The 22,467-nt window shown below is 39.6% G+C and overlaps 5 protein-coding genes across 5 annotated transcripts in view; 4 read left to right on the top strand and 1 right to left on the bottom strand.

The window, feature by feature from the left end:
• The window catches only part of LOC116608847 (DNA helicase MCM8-like), a 44,073-nt gene extending 39,409 nt beyond the window's left edge, over window positions 1–4,664 (top strand). The window contains exons 29-34 of the mRNA XM_048730005.1: window positions 757–807; window positions 1,527–1,592; window positions 2,377–2,469; window positions 2,790–2,951; window positions 3,235–3,324; window positions 3,603–4,664. Coding sequence (XP_048585962.1) covers window positions 757–807; window positions 1,527–1,592; window positions 2,377–2,469; window positions 2,790–2,951; window positions 3,235–3,324; window positions 3,603–3,719 — 579 coding nt within the window. The 3' untranslated portion in view covers window positions 3,720–4,664. The remainder of the gene's footprint in view (window positions 1–756; window positions 808–1,526; window positions 1,593–2,376; window positions 2,470–2,789; window positions 2,952–3,234; window positions 3,325–3,602) is intronic.
• LOC116608848 lies at window positions 4,498–9,914 on the bottom strand. Its single transcript, XM_032369905.2, has 2 exons — window positions 9,645–9,914; window positions 4,498–4,983 (listed from the first exon to the last, which is right to left on the bottom strand). The coding sequence occupies exons 1-2, from the start codon at window positions 9,897–9,899 to the stop codon at window positions 4,684–4,686; spliced, it is 555 nt and encodes a 184-aa protein (XP_032225796.1). The 5' UTR covers window positions 9,900–9,914; the 3' UTR covers window positions 4,498–4,683.
• A 1,013-nt stretch (window positions 9,915–10,927) lies between these two features.
• On the top strand, window positions 10,928–16,887 carry LOC5501585 (dynein axonemal assembly factor 10). Its single transcript, XM_001622813.3, has 9 exons — window positions 10,928–11,209; window positions 11,576–11,676; window positions 12,146–12,276; window positions 12,781–12,882; window positions 13,238–13,353; window positions 14,823–14,957; window positions 15,256–15,353; window positions 15,778–15,910; window positions 16,240–16,887. Exons 1-9 carry the CDS (start codon window positions 11,033–11,035, stop codon window positions 16,312–16,314), a joined length of 1,068 nt encoding a protein of 355 aa, XP_001622863.1. The 5' UTR covers window positions 10,928–11,032; the 3' UTR covers window positions 16,315–16,887.
• Window positions 16,888–17,477: 590 nt separating this feature from the next.
• LOC5501588 lies at window positions 17,478–19,042 on the top strand. The gene has a single exon (XM_032369897.2). The coding sequence runs from the start codon at window positions 17,511–17,513 to the stop codon at window positions 18,705–18,707; it is 1,197 nt and encodes a 398-aa protein (XP_032225788.1). The 5' UTR covers window positions 17,478–17,510; the 3' UTR covers window positions 18,708–19,042.
• Window positions 19,043–20,468: 1,426 nt separating this feature from the next.
• LOC5501589 lies at window positions 20,469–21,644 on the top strand. Its single transcript, XM_001622815.3, has one exon. It carries the CDS (start codon window positions 20,469–20,471, stop codon window positions 21,642–21,644), a length of 1,176 nt encoding a protein of 391 aa, XP_001622865.1.
• The last annotated feature ends 823 nt before the right edge of the window (window positions 21,645–22,467 follow it).

Below are 22,467 nucleotides of genomic sequence, written 5' to 3'. Positions count from 1 at the left end.
AAACCACGTCGGGTTATATAGCTTGATGCCCTCGACATAAGCCTATTGTTATTTCCAGATTGACTGTGATGAAGTGTTATTTCGAAAAGGTCGTAAAAAAATCGGAAAGATCGAGTAAAAATCATGCGAAAAATCATGGGAAAACCATACCAACCATCCTGGTTTATTAAATGACCTTTCATCTTTCGGATCAATACAATAGTGTAGGTTGAATGTCTCACAAGGAGAGGATGGAAATGGATTGACAAGTAGTGCTCTTTTATGTTTCGGAACAGGCTGTACGTTTACTCAAACGTTTAACTTACATTGAGTAAAGCAATAAGATGCACCGCAGACACCTATTTCGAAAACGGTTGCACTTGAGGATTCATGTGTCGTAACCCGCGGTGGTTCATGGGTAGTGTATAAACGGCTGAATCCTTGTATCTGAAAGTCATGTGAACGATCATAAAAACATAAACGAGAATTTTACAACTTTTGAAACCTGTATTTTTACTTTTTTTGCATGTTTACCCATGATACCCATGAAGCACTGCGGGTTACGATACACATATTCTCCGAGTGTAACCTTATTTGAAATAGGTGTATACAATAATCGATTTCACCGTAGATTGATAGCTTTTTATTTATCAAACTTGGATGGAGTAAACAGAAAGATTTTGATAGGCTTTGTTTCACACTTACAAATATTATTGAGTATCCCTACAATATGCGTGTAACTGCCGATTTAAACTAAACAAATCGTCTTTTTATCAGATTCCATACCGAAAGCACTTGGATCCCATTCCACCGTCTCTTCTACGCAAGGTAGGTGTGGCTTTGAAAAACGTGTTACTACAGCCCCTTGAACTTTGAGAGAGAGCCTAGTCTCTACTGGGCTGCCTGTGCTCGGAGATGAACCGTGAGGCCTGGGACGAGCTCTCCCATAAAACAGTAAGCTGATCTTCTTCTGACGTCACACATCTTGAAGGAAGCACAGGATCGCAAACCCGGCTTAGACCACCTGTGACTGACAAGAAAAGTTAAATTAGCGGTGGATTGGTCATTCAAATCAGCTGCTCATATAAATCATTAACACAGCATTCTTATGCGCTACCGGATTTACTCAGGAATTATAAACAACTGAAATAAGAAAATAAATTGATCCGTCACAAGAACTCAAGATTTACTTAATTAACGAGGCCTAAAAGAAGGCTAGGGGAAACAAATATTAGAGTTCATATAAATCATCAACAAAGCATCCTTATGCGCCACCGGATTTACTCAGGAATTATAAACAACTGAAATAAGAAATAATTCGATCCGTGACAAGAACTCAAAATTGACTTGATTAACGATGCCTAAAAAAAGGATAGTGGTAACAAAAATAAGAGTTAGCCGTGGACTTTGATATCCGGGTTTTAATTCCTAGTTATCTGAGTAAAAATAATTGAAAATTAAGGCAGAGTCCAACTGAATAAAGTGAAGAAAGAAAGCAACCATCCATCACTATTGATTCACGTTTTCTCATTTGGTCTTTCTCGCAGTACGTGGGTTATGCCAGGAAGTATGTTCATCCCAAACTCACAACAGCTGCCGCCAAGGTTCTACAGGTGAAGCTCATAATGTTGCGAATAAAACTAACATTTCGAGGTCATTTCTAGCCTGCTGATGATAATGTTCGGGCGCCATCCTGTTTTTTGAACCGCGTTGTTCTATAGGCGTCCTCTTTTTGCGCTTTGGCCGCGCGGATCCCCCAGGACCCGCGCGTCTCAAGATACAAGATGGCGCCCGATTATCTAACGGAACGGGTTTTCCGCGATAGGAGGCTAGGTCATTTCTGGTAGTTTTTATGTAGTCAATGGATGCGACTGTTTATGCTAGCGTGAGTAACGGCTCCCAATACCCTGGGTACCAGTGGTCCCCTTCGCGCTGCCCGAGGCTCGCGGCTCCCAATACCCTGGGTACCAGTGGTTCCTTCGCGCTGCCCGAGGCTCGCGGCTCCCAATACCCTGGGTACCAGTGGTTCCCTTCGCGCTGCCCGAGGCTCGCGGCTCCCAATACCCTGGGTACCAGTGGTTCCCTTCGCGCTGCCCGGGGCTCGCTCTACTAAGGGCTGCTCCAGGGTAAGCTGTTTATATCTACGTTTGCTATGCTCTAGTCGTAATTTGTTGCACAAATCTGAAGTTTTTTTGTTTTGAATGGTAGTTCGGAGCCTTTTTGCAGCGGTCTTGCAGCTTTTTAGAACCATTTGCCTTTTTACTAGAGCTTAAAGTTTAACATTCTAGTGAAAAGTGCTTGAAATGCGGTAATTTGGATAGAAAATAGAACATGTAATTTTGTGATTCCACAGATTCCACAACCCCCTGACTATTATCGTTTTGTTGTATTCCTTAGGATTTTTACCTGTCCCTTCGACGTGATTACCAAGCCGGCGATTCTACCCCTATAACAACCAGGCAGCTGGAGTCACTTATCAGGCTTACTGAGGCAAGTGAACTTTCACGACAGGGTTCGCACTGTGATACGTGTGCTAAGCTGACCGTCTTGTGTGCTTGCTCAGTTATGTTATGCTGACCGTGTTGTGTGCAGGCTCAGTTTTGTCATGCTGACCATGTTGTGTGCAGGCTCAGTTTTGTCATGCTGAACATGTTGTGTGCAGGCTTGGTTTTGTCTAGCCTGGGTTGACAGCCGGACTTTACCCCGGAAAAGTCCGGGGTAAAGTTCGGCTGTCAACGCAGGCAAGGTTTTGTCATGCTGACGTGTTGTGTGCAGGCTCGGTTGTGTTATGCTGAACATGTTGTGTGCAGGCTCGAGCGCGTTTGGAACTGCGGGAGAAGGCGACCCACACGGATGCAGAGGATGTGGTCGAGATCATGAAATGTAGCCTGGTGGATACTTACAGTGATGGGCTGGGAAACCTGGACTTCCAGCGGTCGCAACATGGCTCAGGGATGAGCTCGAAAGCACAGGTAAGAACGCCTCACCCCCTTGGCACTCTCTGACCTCGCCCATCCTGCCAAGAAGCGTGGACCTCGAGAGGTCACGAAGTCGCTCAGGAATGAGCTCCAAATCACAGGTAAAAAACCTTCCCACCCTTCCTCATACTAGTCTAATGCTTTGACAAATTTATGCATGGCATTCTTCCGTTCCGTTCGTTCGTAATACGCTCCAGTGGCCTCGTTTATTTCAATGCCATACATACATATGTCGGTGTATTTGACAACCCTCACTATCGTCTGCCCTTCTTTACAGAGTAAGCGGTTCATCGCAGAGTTGGAGCGGATCGCCGACAGAGAATACAACTCACTCTTCACCATCGACCAGATGAGACAAGTCGCCAAGGTGAATGACTCGAAGTTTACTCTTTCTGACATGGTCTATGTAGTCAACTTCTATTGACTACGCCCAGAAACCATCCCATGCCACGCCCAAACAACGCCATGAAGCTATTACCTTTCCCCGTAAGCACGCCCAGAAACTATCCAAGGCCCCTAATTACGCCATAAGCTATTCCTCCCCACCCTAAACAACGCTAGAAGCTATAGCCCCCCCCCCCCCCCCCTTACCAACCACGCCTAGCACCCAAATCCTCTACCCTAATTTGTGTGCTTCATTCCCAGGATCTCCGATTGCAAGTTCGAAGTTTCGAAGACTTCATCTATTCTCTCAATAACCAAGGTTTCCTGCTCAAAAAAGGCGCGCGCGTGTATCAACTGCAAATTGCCAGCTGTCTTTGATGTGACTGCTGTCTGTGATAGTGCGTGGGAGGCGGGGCGACGAGGCCAAAATCTCGGACGATGCTAACATCTCGGACGTGATACCGCACTATGATTGGATAAAGACTTGTCATCCAAAATCTCGCAGTGTATCAGTTCAGAAAAATTGAGTGCAAGTGTCGAGTTGCGTATACCGATTGAATCAACAAATATTGTGTATAATTTACTTGGCTTGTGTGGTGTACGTTCGAAGAGTGTAGTTTATTTCTCAATATGCCGATTGCAAAATGCTTTCAGGCTCTTCAAAACCTTAAAATGAACATACTTAAAAAAATGATAATATTGGACATTGGATATAGCACGACAGCCAAACCTCTATTGAAAAATTTTTAAATTGCATTATGAAAAAAAAAGAAATTCTCATTGTTTTTCGCGCCCACTATACTCTTTGGGGAAACAGAAAGTTAACTTTGTAAAGGATTAATTAGACAGCAGGATGTAGTCGTATGCGACCTGCCTACAATATATTTTAGCCCTGAATTACACACTAGGACTTTCGTAGTCGAGCATCGTAGCGGAGTCGTAGGCGGATTTACACTCTACGGCTCGAGTTAGAGACGTTGGGCGCATCATTGTGCTGTCTAGATCAGCTTTCATTACGAAATCTGTAAAATTGTCTACGAATTGAGTTCATTTGAACTCACTTCCCGGTGCATGAAGGGGGTGAGAATAGAATGTACAGACTGTCTCGTGGAGTTAGCACTTACAAAGGCCTATTTAGCAACTTGCTTAGATTAAATACATTTAAACTGTATTATCACTTTATTTTGATAAAGCTATTCTTTAGGGCAAAAAATAGAGCACGATTTTGCTTTTACAGGCGATTAATATCCTCTGTGCTCTTCGCGCCCAGGAAGCGCAAAAGCACCTATATTACATTTGTGAATAAAGTCAAAATATTGTCAATTTGATTGATTATTTCCTCTTATTGGGTGCCATAATATCTTCTTCTTATTAAGCCTCGTATAAAGTTGTTCCTTGCGTCCTCTGTCTTGTGTTGTTGCCTTGAGGGTTTTGTTGCCGCGTTTCTGCCTATCAGCATAAGGTCGCAGCCGTTCCTGCAGGTCTCCGTGCTCTCTGAACATCCTTGGCACTCGAACCATCCGTCACACCCCCGTATGCACTGTGTGAACTTGCCGCTACACTGGCTATAGCAGTCATCGCCCCCAAGCACAGATTTTAGTAGACAGAGAAGAGCTAGGCACAGTAAACAACGGACTAACATCTGAAACGAGATTAACATTGAGTTAGCGCGGTGCACACTGGCGACATAACGTCATAGGTGCGCACTGTTTTATGTTCTTAAACGACGAGAAAAAGCTTACGCGGGCACTTTGCTCACTGCATCGCGAGGCCAAAAAGTCATATTTCAAGCAGGAGAAAATTTTGTCTCAATTGCTCGAGAAACGTAATTTTGTTCGATCGGCGTCTGCGCACTATTGAGTTTTTGGTCTTGCGGTGCAGTGAGCCTAGTGCATACCGTGTGCGCCGGGCTTTATGTTCAAGTGTGTACAACCTCGACATAACAACTTAACATAGACAAAGCAACATGTATTATGTCGTTATTTCGCCAGTGTGCACGACGGTTTGGTGCACATTTCCAGTGGTGCCGCTGACAAAAAGGACGAGATTGCCCGCACAATGTACTTATTTTTCTGGCAATCTTTCCTCGTTAACTCTTCAGTTATTTTGATGTCAATATATATATTTGATCTTTAAGAGTCTTTGTAAACTTGTGGTAAATAAAAGATTGTTCTCAATGATGATGTTACTTCTTTGACTTCGGTTGCCATGATAACTCAGAAGATCGTGCTTTCCATAGTTCTTACACGCGCCGTAGTCAACGTGAAAGGTGAATTAAATGAAAAAAAAAACACTCTTGGTTTGAAAGGAGCACAATTGTGCAATAGAAGACTCGTTTTTAAGTAAGGATATGAAAGATCTAGCCGTTACCTAATTGGTATGTCTAGAAAGATAATCTACCCACCAACAAAGGCGTAATAGGTAGATAAAGTGCGCTCTTTTGCTCATAGAGAGAAGAGCGCTTTAATTGTGAGGTTTTACAGCGGCATTTTGAAGTAGTTTGTACAGGAAGTTGCCCACTAGAAACCCTTAGCATTTATTCAGCATTCGTAGTAGGCGGAATAAAGTTTTAAAATGCAGTGCAACCCTTCGGACTTAAAACTCAGTATTATTATTTAAACGATACAAAACTCCTTGTTCTGTTTTTTGTGTTTGTTGCACTAAGTATTTTTCTTAATGTGGAAAAGTCGTATAAAATGCTTTGTTTGTAAAGTGGTCTCGCTGCCGAGTGATCTCAGATTGTCGCGCCCAATATTTCGAATTTAAAACAAACATTTCAATAGCAATTTGGGAATTCATATTTTTAAGTAGTTCGTTGTTGAAACTTTTGCTGGATGTTGCGTTCTTTCCTGTATTACTAGTGTAATATTTTCGAGAGTTGTTTGAATAACTTATCTGTACAATTTCGTCGGCAGGGGAAGTGTTTTGCTGAAAATGTATAAATCATTCATTAGGACAACTTTAAAAATTCTTTAGAAATATTCTGTATGTAATGTAAAGAAACGCCCACTTGCGCGCATTCGGCCTTTTTAACGATGATTTTTTGATAATTTTTTTTTCAATTCTGCGTCTCCTCTAAAATCGTTCCAGCCCCTCGCTGACAATTTTTTCATCTATATCAGAATATGAGTAAGGATACGACTTTTTGGGGCTTTGAAGTGCGTTGTTTACTACATCAGTGATCAGTGAGAGCCTCAGAGTGAGCGTACCTCGCCAATTTATCACGTACCATCTCATCAAATTCGTTTCTGTTTACGTTAGAGCCGTTTATAAAGTTAATCACAGTACTTAAACTCTTAGCCTTAATTAGTGTCTGAAACGAAATGTTCTACTTTGTATGGGTCTGTATTCTAAAGTCAAAGACAGTATTTAGTCCCTACCTTGTTTGTAGTTGTAGGTCCGTGCCCTGCTACTTCGTGTCTACCTTTGAACTATGATATGCGCGCTTATTGTTAAAGGTTCTGTTCCTTGCTATTCTGCCTTCCTGGCCTCTGATTGCTCAGTTAATGGTGACGCAGCGTGACGCCATTAACGCTGTGAGGTCACTTCCCACATGGAAGTGCCAGTAAAAACGTGTTAAGTGCATAGGTGTTTTTTTTTCTGTGGCTAAAGTATGATGCCAATTTGGGAAGATAACACCTCTATTGTCACAAGTAATGATTGAGTTTCATGGCGAAAAGACATCCTTTCCACGAATGACAAATTATTTTCGCACGCTGTCGTTTGCTGGGCAGTAAGGAAGCATGTTCTTAGAATTTGGTGAAATCTCGGGCTGGACGATGGTACTTAAAAAAAGTGTTTGACAATACGGATATTTTGGATAACAACTAACTAACTTGTTTATGTCCGTTGGTCCGACGTATGTAACAGTATTGCCTTTTGTATTGAATATTCACAAGATTTTTAAACATTTATACATGTTTGTTAGTTTTGAATGATGGTTTTTTGCATGAGTAATTGAGGGTCTCAATGGTGTTAAACGTTTTTTCTTCATTTGTCTTAATCCCTGTATTAAATCGAACTTTAACTAAAAATGAACGGTTTTTGTCGTAAGATGGATAGTATTTCACAGTTATTGTAGCGAATTGAGCTCGCAATACAACTGAAACGAAAACATGGGTACCACTAGACGGATTCAGGGACATATATTCCAGCTGTTTTCGCATATCAAAGATTTCACAATGAATAGCGTTGTCTATTGGGTACTGTTATTAAACAAGAAAGTTTATTTTAAATATTGGAAAAGTGTAAAATCTCCTTTGCGCTGTGATTATTTTGCATAAGGTATGGTACTAAGGTACTATTTATTTTCGATAAATACCATTTTGAAGCTTTTCTTATTGGAGGCATTCGGTTGTTAGTGGCTAAAAAACTCTTCCTACTAACAGAGGTCTCTTTTCTTTGTATTTCACTGGGCTACCGAAAAGAGGTCTCTGCAAGCAGAGAAATAAAGTCGTAAATAAACGGCTTTATTTGCTTTAGCTTGCATGAATTTTTGTGCTATTCACGATTGAATTTTAATGCTTGAAGCCGTGAAAAAATAAATAGAAGCAAAGGGAAAGGAGAGAAACTTTTCCAATATTAATTCATTGTTAGCATTTGAAGTGTTTATTATAAAGCATTTGAGTAAAGCTAAAACTTTTGTGAATGTTGAAGTAGCTACATGCACGTTTTTGGGCCTATTTTCTGTCTCAGAGCGAGGGAGAAGGCAAACGCACCACCTCCCTTTCTCGGACCGCGAACTATGATAAAAAAGTGTAATTTCCACATAAGATTTTATTTTGCCTACAACCCTTTATTAAATTATTGCTACGCCTGGGCTTCTAATGGAGCCCCAAAAATGTCCTTATTAAAATACCAGGTTGATACAATCCATACGTGCCTCTGAAAAACACACATCCATTATCTATGTAGCATTATATTTTATAATGGTCGTTTCATTGGTATTTTTAATGTCAAACCTCCTAAGGTATAATCACATGATGATAAAACCCCATATAAACTGACACAGCCTTTATTTTCATCTCATGGCTCTAATATCACATAGGCTTAAACCTGTCAAGACCTCGTTAAATCTAACGATGTAGGGCAATACAATGCGGAACCACTCCTTAACCATCAACGGAAATATTGCTTTATGCATCTACGTGGGAGCTGTGAGTCTATTAATGGAAAGTTTGCGCTGTGAATGAAAACTAGTCCATTATGTTATTCTCAGAGCACAAGGAGCAAAACGAAGCGTTATAATAATCACTGCATACGTTTTGTATTTTAACGTAAAAAATGTTAGAAAATGGTCAATATATACCAGACTAATCAGAACTAACCAAAGCAAAGCGAGACTTTTTGTATCGTGTCGTGTGTTTTGTAGGCGGCTCTAGCCTAGGTAGGGTTTCGCGGTCTTACTACGGGCTCACACGGATGGTAACCGAGCCGAGGTCCAGTGTGCAACAGCTGAAAACAAACTCACCTCCTCAACTCATACTAAAAAAAATCCTGAAAAATACTTATTTGCGCTAGACATTATAACCGGTGTGTCTCTGTTAATTTTAAATTAGTTAGCTTTTAAGTTATAAAAACTGATCTTGCTTCTGTATGAGGTAAAAAAGGCTACAATTCTATTCGAAATTTAGAGAACAGTTGGATCGTCATAATCCAAACCCTCAATAACTCTAGCATAATTTACTGGAAGTAATTTCTGTTGTTATATTTATCCTTATTTTAGGCCTCCAGTGAGTAACTCGAACTTCCAGGTAGAAAAAGGGACATATCTTCAGATGTAAGTACAAAACTGCCACTATTTGTTGACAACGAGTGCTCCTTGATCAGATGTGATAACGATATTTGCTCAGCTAACGTATTCCGCCTTCCAAATATTAGAGCCCTTTTCCTAATTCAATTGAAGCACCTATTCAAGCTTTAGATTCGATTTTCGCTACTCTCTTTGCTTATGGTAACGTTTTGCAGTTAACCCTAAAATGCGAAGACCATTTTCGTAATCTTTTTTGCATTATTTGCTCTTTAAAAGATTTCGAAGTTTTTTAGCGTGCTTGAACGGCATGTGTTCATCAACTTCAAAAACGGATTGCCGTCTTGTTTTATTTCTTTTGCATTTACGCATATTACTTTTGTGGATTTCCTGATAAACTAAGATCTCATGTTTGTTCCTAATTGTTATGAAGAAAGTTGAAACGAGATTAGCTTCACTCAGCCCACAAGAGAAAAAAATATGTGAAGATACTCTCCGTGTATTTTTTTCTATAGTCTCTAGCCTTTTAGGTAGTAACATAACTTTAGAGATACCTTGATTTTATGTAGAGCTTTCCAAAGGGCTTCTTTCCTCCTTTTATGTCCAAACTTAAATGCCTCCAATGTCTCTAATACTTCTTGTCCCCTTCGTTTGAGTTGCGTTCGATATCTTGAGTCTTTTATATATATTCTACAGCAATCATAACCCCATTCGCCAATCACAGTTGACGTAATAAAAGCAATTAAAAATCGGGGGAAGTCAATAGCTGAGATTATTTGACTTTCTTTCAGCTTCGTAACATTGCTCATTGTTGTTTCGACGTCTTGGCAAACTATGAAAGGAAATTTCTTTTCTGTCGTTATCTATAACGGGAGTCAGTCTCCTCCTATCACTACTGAAAGCGTAATAACAGACTAAATAACAGGTGCTTAATTTTTTTAATTCTTGGATTAATTTCAGGTGTCAAAAGATAACAACGTTAATTTTGAATCACCATGGCCATGTAAAGTAAAATATATCCACAATAACTGCCATTTTTTTATTATCAATTCTGTTTTTGTTTTGTCTCGATTTTTTCACGTGTGGCGGTTGATATTTCAGTTTGTGACACGAGTTTAAGATCATGAGTGCTGTGTACCTGTTCGAGGGTTTACAGTAAGTCATACGTTGTCGGTAATGTCTAATTAAGGCGTAATACTACATCATGCCGCGAAACTATTGCTCTTCATCACGGGATGTTTGAATCAGTGTTAATCATTGCCCACGGTACAAACAAATATTAAATTGCAAAGGAGAAGGGGGACAAATTAGCGATAAGAACTGTATTGAGTAACAGCAATCGTGAGATAAGAAGATTGCTCATTGGCCTCGAAATCCCATCCTGAATTTGAGGTATGCCCCAAGGGGAAAACGGAACAATTCATTTATCGAGGGAAACGATATGACGCATGCCCACAAAGAAGAGAAATCAAGAAACCACCGGGCTCAATAGAGGCAGGTGAGCTCGATGTTTCTCGTTGTTTTCTCGCAGTTTTGTTGTTTCTTGACTTTAAAAGGAGTCTTGTTTATAGCCTGCTTGAGTGAAAAGTAGTATTATACTGGAAATATCGAATGAAACGCTATACGCTATAAATAAGATTTATCAAACATAATTTTCTTTCCATAACATATTCAAATATTTGTCTGGATCAGAATGACTCAGCCACCCCCCCCCCCCCCCCCCCAAAAAAAAAAAAAGAAGATAGAAACGTGAGGACTAAAGGGCGTACTGAGCATGGGCACCCTGTGTTTCTATGGTCAGCTGGACTGCAGACTACACCATGCGCATGCTCTAGTGTAAGGGACGCCTGGGATATTTCATCTTAGAAACGACTAATTGTAGAAATGGACGCTAAAATCGCCAAAAAAAAACGTTGTATTTGATAGCTAGAAGTTCAGTAAAATGGAGAACAAGCCTCAAATAATACTCCACGCGACTAGCTCTCTTAATTATACGTTATTCGACGCCAAATGGGTGCCGTGCAGCGCGAGGTTTGTCGTGTTAGGAAACCATGCCCGCGGCACGGGGGCCATGCAAGTTTACGAGCTGTCAAAAGGGAGCATCAAGTTACTAAAAGATGTGAGTCAACTATAGTGATAAAGGTTGCTTATATTCTGGGACAAAGACTGCTACGTTTACTTACTTTTCCTGCATTTTTTTGGGCGCTTTTTGTCTTGACGTTTTCTGTGTTTGTTTATGTTTGTTTATTATTTGACCCTAACATAGATCTCCCTTTTCAAAAAGCTGAATTTTAGAATACCCTCCCAATAATTTGGTTACATTGTATTAATGCCTCATTCTTTATAAATTAATTTGTGAAGTTCTTTTTTAGAACAACTGTTGCAGGGTATTCTGAAGCTGGTCTTTAAAAATATATTAAAATATCATACTCAATGTAGTCAACGTATATTTTTGTTTTTGTTGTATTATTTTATTGGTTATCAGGTCGAGAAAAGAACTCCATTTAAATGTGGGACGTTTGGAGCTTCAAGTCTACAGCAAAGATATTTGGCCACTGGTGACTTTGAAGGAAAGATGATGATCTGGTATGCCTCTTTGTGGTTGGGACCATAGCTCTTTATGCTACAAGAAAGCTGTGATACTTTCATAAATGCATGATTACTTGCCTCACCGATCTTGATCATACTTTTTGTGCATCTTACTCTTATGTATATCTAATGCAAATACTGGGTATAATCAAAACATGTTATCTTATTTGCTTGCTTTGCATTAAGGAAGCCTACTGTATTATTGTACACAAGTAAACATGGTGAAATGTACAATTTGTAGTCATTTGTTAATTATGTTCTTTCACTGAAAAAAATATTAAGTCTGTCCTATACAGTATATGCTTAAACATTACATGGCGAGTCTGCATTTTCCATTCATTTACCATACAACATTTCATGCAAAGGATAATATGCAAAATGCTCTTAGTCATCAAGCAAAAAGCTCCCTCTTTATTTTGAAGTCGTAAAAATGCCTTAGATTGAATTTTTGTTATGTCATTGACAGGAATCTTGAGAACACAGAGAAGCCAGTCTACTCTGTCAAGGCACACACACAAATCATCAATGCTATTGATGGTGTTGGGGGGCTTGGAGTTGGAGAAGGAGCCCCAGAGATTGTGACTGGCAGCAGAGATGGTTAGTGTTATTGACCAGTTTTTAGGTGTTTTCTATTGAAATATTTTTTTTTTTAATATCATGCTACAGTATCAGTAGGAGTGCATTTTTAGTCTGATTGGTAAACTGTAAATTATTATGTTGATCATGTTCTTTGTGAATGTATTGTATTTGCCCACTGCTAATAAATGAACAGTTGAATTTTATTAGCTTTTATGTCACAGAGAAATTATTAATTTTGGGTTGCTCAAATTCTTCACATACTGTATTATTAAAAAAAGTGTTATGTATGTTTTTGTTGAGTAGTTTAATATAAGTATAATTTATGTGAAACTAGTAAAAATAAGAGCTAGGGTTTCTTAATTTATATAAATTATACTAATGAAGTAAGTTTGATCCAACCCATTGGAGTGAATCTAATTTCCTATCATTCTTGTGACACATTCTGTTTGCCTTTTTGCTGAAGAGACTATTGAATAATAAGTTTTTTCAAGTGAATAATATTAACCTTTGATATTCTGTCAGGCTCTGTCAGTGTCTGGGATCCTCGGCAGAAGGACAAGCCAGTTGCTAGCATGGCCCCCATTGAAGGGCAAGAGGGCAGAGATTGCTGGGCCGTGGCATTTGGTTAGGCCATTAAGTTTTATTTTTGATAATTTACAATGGGTCATCAGGGGTGTATTGGTACTACTGTAGTTAACCATACTGTGGAATTACTATTTATTTGGAGAGTGCTAAATTTTGTCTTAAGACCAATCTCTTTTGAAATGGCTACATTACTCAATGGCTTAGCTATAACGTTTTGTAACATTTGAGGGGATAGATAACCGATCATGATAAAAAAAGTTACATTGTCGCTTTCAAACAGGAGAACCACAAATTTCATTTTTTTTTTATAATTTTGGTATAAATCTTCGAATAGACTTGCATGTGTGCTTTAAAAGAATCCTAAGAGTGACTTTGTTTGATTTTTTGTGTTGAGGTGATACATACAACGCAGAAGAGCGCTCCGTAGTGGCAGGTTATGATAATGGGGATATAAAGATGTTTGATTTGAAGAAGATGGCCCTGAGATGGGAAACAAATGTGAAGAATGGGGTAGGTACTATAAGACTTACAGGTAACACAAACATCAGGTCCGTAGCCCCGGGATATTCAGGGGGTTTGTAAGAACCACCGCATTTGAATGGATGGCCCACTCTTAATGAAGGAAAATTGAGTGTCACTGCGAACTAGGGCTAGCTTACTAAAAGATAATGGTCTGCTAAATGTGTAAACGACCCCCCTCCTCCCCCCCGCTCAAGATCCTGACCACAGGCCTGAACATGTGCTACAAAAGAGAAAAGTAAGACTCAACACAAAGAGTTGCCATACAAGGGACATGGCTAGGATAAGGCCGTCATCCCTCTTGACTCCACTGTGTGCAAAGAAGGCCAAATTACGCGCTTGTGTGGAATTTGGCTTTTTCCACGTAATCCACTTAATCCAAAAATTTCTGCATAATCCCGGGTAATTTGGCTAAATTTTGAACGACAAAAATGTAGTTTGGGCGCAAAAGTTGATATTCCTTGTAATTTGGCGCCTAATTCAGTAAAGAATCCCGCAAAATTTTGATTTTTAAAGAAAAATGTATTGCAAAATTTCGCGTAATTTAGTGTGTAATGATTGATTTTCCACGTAATTTAGAGTTTTTTTCGCATAATTCAATAAGCCCTGTCAATAACAAGAAGCAAAAAGAATAGGTTCAAGTCCAAAATGATTTCTGTTCTTCTAAGAACAGGACATATACAAAATAATTTAAGTTAACATATATTTTTGTTGCATAATTTTGCATAGGGAAAACTTTTTGCATCTTGCTGTCATTGTTTTGTGCGTACAAATATTTTTATAACCTAAAAATTATTAAAATTAATTTGTGGCTCTGCTTTATTAATATTTATGTAGCTCTGCATTCAATATAGTCTTAGTGGAAATGGCAGCAATTAACCCAGGCCCTTCTCTCCTCTATGCATAGCCCTTTTATTTTATTCCATGGAGCTCTCTTAAATCTATTATATAACATTTCAAGGGCAACATCGACATCGGCAACATCATTTAGCTGTTATTGGGCTGTCTACCTATATAAGAGGATGGAAAGAAAAGTCCAACATCCCAAGTTGTAAATGAGATCTGTGCCATCCCTCAAGAGGTGAAGAAGTGTTTTGAAAATGAGCCCCAGTGAGAGCCTCCGGCACACTTGAATGTCCATTAGGACTGAACTATACTAGCTACATATGTAAGATATGTATAAATCAAGGAAGTTCTGCTTTAGTTTGCTTCCGTGTGCTCTGATAAAAGCAATGGGCCAATGTGCTGAAACTGCAGTTATAGCATGACATGAGGAGAATTTATTGATTAAATGTCCACGCAACAAGGGATAATTAGTTAAAGTCCTGACGCTGCAGGCGGAGGGAATTTAAGTAGTCATCCCGAGGTACTATAAAGTCTGTTTTAACAATTCTTTTTAAAATATCCTGTGATTTTTAGCTGTAGGGGTCTTTACGCTCTTATAATATTTTTCTGCTCAGGTTTGTGGTTTGGAGTTCGACCGTAAAGACATAATGATGAACAAGCTGGTAGCCACAACACTAGAATCCAAGTTCCATGTTTATGACCTGAGAACACAGCATCCAGAGAAGGGATTTGCAAGTGTTACAGAGAAGGTTAGCTTCTCTTGTGGTGTGTTACCAAACTAGCAGATATGTGGAACAGCATATACTTGAGGAATTGTGGGGGGGGGGGAGAGGGTCACTCACCATATCATCATATTGCAAGTGCTTTTTCTTGAGGTTTTCCTGGGGTATACTTGTCTTCAGCTGTTTCTGGACAAGAGATGGATTGATTCACAAACAGAACGTCATTTGTATGTTGTGAATATTCTAAGGTGCAACAAAGCACAACTACATCTGGGTAACACCCCAGATCTGTATTCTTATTGTAGCTCTCTTGTTTTGTGTATAGGCTCACAAGTCAACTGTGTGGTGTTGTCGTCACTTGCCACAGAACAGAGATGTTTTTATGACGTGTGGTGGGAATGGTTCTGTAAATCTATGGAAATAGTAAGTGTTTTGAATACACTCTTATCTGCATTAGTTTTGTTTTGTTGGACCAGAAACATTGAAAATGGCACCACCTGGTTCCATTGTTTAGATTCTTCCATTGTTTTTTTATGGTAAAACTAACAAAACGCAACTATATAATTTTCCATTATAATATATTTCCTAGCTATGTATGCTGTATGCCATGAGTAAACTTTTTTAAGTTAATGTTTAGTTGTTTTAAGTTATGTCTAGAACTAGGTATCAACCTTCTAAAATAAATAAAAAAATAAAATATATAAAAGGTTGACATTTCAAATTGAATAAAATTGAAAAGTTTTTATGAAGAAATGATGATGATGATAATGATGATGATGACGACGACAATGACAATGCCCATGATTACAATTATTGTCATAATTTACCTTTTATCATTCCCTTTCAGCTCTTACCCTGTAAAGAGATCTGAGAAAGACTCTGATGGAGTAGAAATGGGTGTGGCAGGTTCCGTGATGCAGCTCCAGAATGCAACATTTTCCTCTCAACCAATTGGCTCATTTGATTGGAGCCCAGACAAGGTAATACAAATATTGATAGAACTTTACTTCTCTTGAAATGTATTAAAACAATATGATCTTTAAGTAGCACATCATTGGATCAAAATTATGGGATTTTTTTTAGAAAGAAGAAGATGGTTTGTATTTACTACAGGACCAGCCTGCAGTTTCGTTTTAATCAGCCTCCAAGTCGAGTTAAAGACTAGTGAGGGCCCTCCCCCACCATAGGCTCAATCTAGTCATATGATACTAACAGTACCTTGAATGCTTGAATCATAAACTTCAATAATGATTAAACTAATTGAATAATTTAAAAAAAATTTTCTTCCCTTTTTTATCTTTATCTCCAGGCTGGTCTTGCAGTTTGTACTTCATTCGACCAGACGTTACGTGTTCTTATTGTGACGAAGCTCAACAAGATATGATTTGTAGCAAATGTTCTAGTAAATATCCTGTGATACCGTACTCTACGGAACTCAGCAGCTCAGCGGGACTTAGGTGAAAACCAAAAGGATTATTTATTGCAACGTTTGTTGCCTGAGACATCAACACGCCGATATAGCAACACCAAGAGTTCGTGCTATAACTAAAACTGTTGGAGGATATGTTGTAATTCTCATAAAATGCCTCTGGGCTTATTTTAGTATTATTTTTATGTCTGTTGTAATTCTAGCAGTTTTAGGGAAAAAGACATTTACTGCGATTGTGAGTAATCTGCACCCTCACCCTCGTTAGTTCCAAGGGACAAAAAATAAACCTTCGCTTCCACCAACTAAAAGCCTTGAACTGTTTTCCTTGGCCTACAATTTGATGTCTTCCAACCAAGCCATCATACTGTATTACATTGACCAATCAGAGTATCCTAATTTGTCCCATTAAAATTCCAAACTTAATTTAAAGAAAAGTGGTTTGGCATTTTAGGAATCTTTGGCAAGAATTCTCAGTATACTTTAATGTAATGTGTTATACGGTTTATATTAAAAAATAAGAAAAAGTTACATTATCAAATCCATTACTGGTAGCCAAAATTCCGGTTTCACCCCCCCCCCCCCCCCCCTTCTTGTCATAAACATAGGTCAGTGTCAATGTAAGGTTTTCTGTACAAAATACTTTCTTCCGTGCGCAACGAATGGTCTGAGTATCAGGAGACTCTTATTTTCGATACTCTGATGAATAATAGAGAGGAAACTCTCCCATCCATGGGGATCCAAGGCGTTCATTTGTAAAATGAAGAATTTGAAATTATGACATTGCACATTATATGGACGTCATCCGCGCAAGGGTAGAAGTAGCTGAATCAATTAGGCTAAATTCAGATAATAAAACAACGAAATCGTCTTTATGGTAGTGAGCCATGGATTAGCAGCTCAGATTTCGCAACTTGCCTGTTTTTTCTAAGTAATTACGGAAAGCGCGTCGTGAAGCAAGTCACATTTCCGCCGATTTTGAGGGAGGGTTTCATGTTTTTTATCTTTATTATTATATTTATTTCTTTTATAAAGATTCTCTTCGTACGCACTTTCTTTTCCCATTTCTTCTGGGTTTCCTGTGGTTATTGAAATTGTATCGCGGGTTACCTGTTGTGTTGTAATAATCCGGCTCATTGCATCAAAACAGCAAAATGGTGACGTGTTGGAAAACACGTTTGCTCTTCTCGCGAATTCTGTGTCTATTTCTTTTTCTATCAGCAATCAATGTATCTATCTGTAAAGAATGGAGTAAGGAAAACTTCCCAAATCCCATAAAAGACACTGAAATGTGTGGGCGGCGTGGTGTGTCGTCGTGGATTTGCGATCCAGACGAAGTACTGAGTTACGCAGATGCGAATACTCTTGAAGAAATGCTACGCAATATCGAACAGAAAACCACATCGGGGTGCGAACACAGTCGTAAACCTGGATATCAGATAGCTGTTGCCTTGATGAAAAAGATAAAACATCACTATGGAATCAGCGGCGAGGAGTTAGCCCGAGATTTCGCTGTTCATTTGCATGACTCATGGGGTGTAGGACATAGAGGTTGTGGTGACGGTGCTGTGTTCTTGCTCTCTGTGACCGATCGCACAATGTATATCTCTACTGGGAGAGTGGCCAAGGAAGTTTTGACTTCCGATCAGATAGGTATCATTTTTGACGAAATGAAGCCCTTTCTTCGCAGTGAAAAATATGGTCGAGCGGTTCACTTGGGTGTCGAAAGAATGGGGGAGGTTTTCAGTGGAAAAATGCTGACGTCTGGGTCTCTTCTCGGAGTAATCCTCATCATTGGGTTCTTCATTTTCATGGCTGCTATTGTCGGCTATAGTTTCTACAAGCAGAGACGGTATGAAACGTGTCAAAGAAAACTTCAAATAATTGAAAATGAGCGGAATGCAGCCAAGGGTAAGAAAAGATATGAGTCCAAGTCATGTCCTATTTGCCTGGAAGAATTCACACCTGAAACTCCTACCAGGCTTCTTGTATGTGGACATAAGTACTGTGAACCATGCCTGAGTCGATGGTTAGAGAATAACACAACATGTCCGATATGCCGCAAGCCTACATCTAGAAATGACGACGAACTTGGGTCACAGACTCTGGACTTTATGCCTGAACTTGCTTTCCGCTTGAGAACTCTCCAAATGCTCTACCCTTCGATTATTTCACAGGACATGATCCACCATTGGACTGTTGGCCACTATGGAGGCAGCTTCATCTCTGACCCCATGTTCTGTGAGGCACGGCCAATGTTCTCGGGTGGGGAACCTGGTGCTTTTGGTAGTGGAAGTGGGTTTGGGGGAGGAGGTTCTAGTGGCGGGGGTGGGGGTGGTGGGAGTTGGTAATTAACTCAATAAATGATCGAGTCAGGTATTGGCTGTTTTCATAAGAGTTGAGAATGTGTGATTACTAACTTCTCCCTTCATGGGGTGAGGTTAAGGGGTATAGAAACACACAGTTACTTTAAAAAATAGGTTAGAATAATTGATAGATAAGCATTCATTGTCATGAAATGTGACAGAAAAAGAAGATTAAATAACGAAACATCCCATCGCAGTTAGTTAGATGTACATAATCATTAAAGTTTTTTTTGTATTGTGGTAGGGAACTCAGTTCATAATTATTGCTACAGTATGTTATGTCCTATAAGACAATTAAAATTACAATTGAATATAAAGTAGAAATCGTTTCATCATCATTCAGATCTATCATCTTTCATCTTACAGATAAGGAGCATACATGCCGCTGTGCGTTTCAGAGTATGTAACCATTAATGAATGGATTATACCTTGGGCGTGGTGAAACGTCCTTCAGGATTCTTGAAGGGTTCCCTGTGCAATGTCATGGTCGAAGCTTCTGTGAGCTTTACTGTAAAAGCATTTAATTACCAATGTTTTTCGGACATGAGAGGCTGTGTTGGGCTTGCGAGAGCTTTGCTTGCCTACAGATAGGCCAGAAATCAACTGGGGCGCTGGCACAAAAATACGTGGGCTCTTGTGTGTTGCCATGTGAACTGATCATCCTGTCCCCATGTTCTTGGTAATTACAAATTTCCGGGAACGGTTCGCAGCAAATTTAAGTTTGACAGGGAGTGGAAATTTCACAGATTAGGAATAAGAAGTATGGTTCTGCATGCACTAGAAATGGGAAACTGCACCTCCGTATTTGCCGAGCTCCAAGTAATTCCTCTTATGAGTCGGAATTGAATTTGTCATATATCTCCGTCAAGGAATCATTTCCATGCCTTTTCTCTCATTAAGGCGGATTTCGTTGTCAAGACATGAGTAACGCTTGACCAAACGCTATTCAAAAAGGGTCACAATTATCCTTTAACCTGTAATTTGTTGTGGATAGCATAACGGCCTCGTATCACAAACAGGAAAAAAACTTGAACAATATTTGCAGGTGCGTTCTGGCAAAGCCGAAGCCTGCGGGACAATGAGCAATTAAAAGAGTTTTTTGAGTGAGTTTTTGTTTAAAAATCTTTTGAACGGTTGCCATGAACAATTGAGAAACACTCGCAGCGAAAGCGACAAGAGATTATTGGTTTACTCACTAACAGCAAACATACAGCCTCTATTTCTTCATCTGTCTACACCCCTAAGCGATATGTCGTTGATTGCAACGACTCATTTGCAGTCCCATCGATATAACTAACAAACGTCATAAAAGCATACGCAGCGACCGATAAAATAAAGATTAAAAGTCTCTAAATTTGTACACTGTTTGAAAAGGTAATGGGTCTTTGATGTTTTGATCGTTTATTCATATCAACCGACTGTTTAGTCAGCTTACAGGACACCACCATTCGATAACGAAGAAGTAAACGCAGGGAAACTGATAATGGCGTTATCCGGTAGGGTAACTCACTCCTGGAAAATGCTATCTCTATATGACCGTCGAGTAATTTGAATGAATAAACTGAAAAAGGGAGTATGAGAGCTTCCGTGACATCACTTTCCTGTTAAGTGGAACTTTATCCATGAACTGTTTTCTCGCGCTGATCAGCTGATTCAACAGTCTGGATTCAACAAATAGGTTTCTGGTTTTGCTAGAGTTGCAAGAGGCAACACAAGTCGCGATTGACCTTAAGCTTCAACAGAAACATGTCCACCAATTTTGAAGAAAATTGCTTTCTCGGCGAAAAGGACTTCTTCAGGTCTTTTGACTTTCACGCCGACAGCTACCTCGCGGTTGCTAGTATTTTATCAGCGGTAGCTTCTGTGTTATCCGTCCTCATTGCTTGTAGCAATGGTCTCCTTCTGGCCGCTATATCTTACAAGAACACTCTATCTCCGCCACAAGTTCTTCTTTGTGCGCTATTATTTGCAGATTGCCTCGTTGGAGTGGTTTTCCTCCCGTTGTTCATTGGCTATCTTCTAAGCTACGAACTCTTCAAGTCTTGTACTTTCTACGCCGTGACGAGAGCAGCTGGATGTTTCACTACCATCACCTCATTTTTCATCCTTGTGGCGATTAGCTGCGAGCGCTACGTGGCGTTATTTTGGGCTTTTCGTTACCCTTCAATAGTAACCGTACCTCGAGTACTCGCTCTTGTTATCATACTGTATACGGGAGGTGGGGTTTACACGGCGGAGTTTATGTGGGGCGGGTCAAGTGTCGGAGTCGCTATCAGCATCTTTATTCCCGCACTCGGCCTAATCATCATCGCAGGAGTTTACTTCAGGATCTTCAAACTTGTCAAACGCCACAAAACGCATATACAACAAGCGCAATGTAAAGACCCTTCTGAATGCCAACGCACCAACACAGGCAACCCAAGTGCTGAACAGCCTGCTTCCACAGGTATACCAAGCACAATACCGACCACCTATCGTAAGATGATAAATTATCAAGATAACGCTGGTGCGATAAGTTTCGATGATAATATGCCAGAATCTCATGATAAAACTCGCATTCAACGTCCATCTGTCAGGTCCACAGTCTTCCCGCGTCGTAACGTAGCCTGGTCGCTCAGTAGCACCGCTGAGAACTCCACAGGGAGCCCAACACAGAGGAAACTTGCAGTGATGATGTCTTACCTAGTGGGAGTGTCCTTGGTTTGTTTCACTCCGTTTGCAGTCGTCGTGTTTGCGCGTTTGGCGGTTGGCAACAGTCAGCGCTTGTCGGAAGCTTTCAGTGTTGCAGTAGTGTTACTAAGCACCAATTCCTTGGTTAATCCATGTGTGTATTGCTGGAAGAACCAAGAAATCCAGCAAGCCGTGCGCGCGTTAACACAAAATGTCATGCAATTTGTCCAGGGACACTGTGATAACGAATGATCCCCAAGTTTTCTGTTTCAAACAGCTAATAAACTCTGCCTCTGAGAAGAAGAAATAAATAATCATGTCTTCTTTGGAGTGTGGTTACAGTGTTTAAAGTGATAAAAATATGTCAAATCTCGATTTGATGTTTCTATTAAAATGATATAGCATTTTTAGCATTCAAACCATGTTCTAGGCACTTCACATTTAAAATCCTATAACGTATTATAAAGAATGTCTCATTTCTGGAGAACTAAAAACACAAGCTTCTAGTACTTATTATTCATGTCTCGACATTTTTATAATAAGTGTATATGTCTGATTTGTCTGCTTACAAAAATACCCGTTATATCCCGGGGAGTTTACTGCAAATCTACTTTCCCAATCGCTATATCGAGAATTCTTATATAACAAGTTTTCGATAAAACGATATCATATCTAGGTCTCTTGCCATATCGTTATGTTTATACTATGAGCTATGCTCACAGAGGGACGGATCTATAAGAGGAATTGTGAGGACGTCATCCGCTCCTTTCCCCCTATCTCTAAAATAGAAAAAAAACTTGCTATAAAAAGAGTCAGTTTCTTAGTGACACAACCATTAACTTCATGGTGCAAATGAGTGAGTAATAGAGACAAATGAGAGAATAATGTTATATCTTCCCACGCATACCGTAGGTCTTCACTGTTGGTCATCGCTTCAGCTGGTATAACTTGGGAGACTTCTTGGGAGCAAATATTCTAAAGATTTACTTGACCCGTCTCGAGATTAAAACCGATACATTATAAAAAGATTATACTATCTTTAACACGTATCCGAAAATCGACTGGACTTGATAGA

Source organism: Nematostella vectensis, chromosome 7 (assembly GCF_932526225.1).
Source record: "Nematostella vectensis chromosome 7, jaNemVect1.1, whole genome shotgun sequence".
In the NCBI taxonomy this organism is placed as follows: domain Eukaryota; kingdom Metazoa; phylum Cnidaria; class Anthozoa; order Actiniaria; family Edwardsiidae; genus Nematostella; species Nematostella vectensis.
This window is presented reverse-complemented; position numbering and strand designations above follow the sequence as displayed.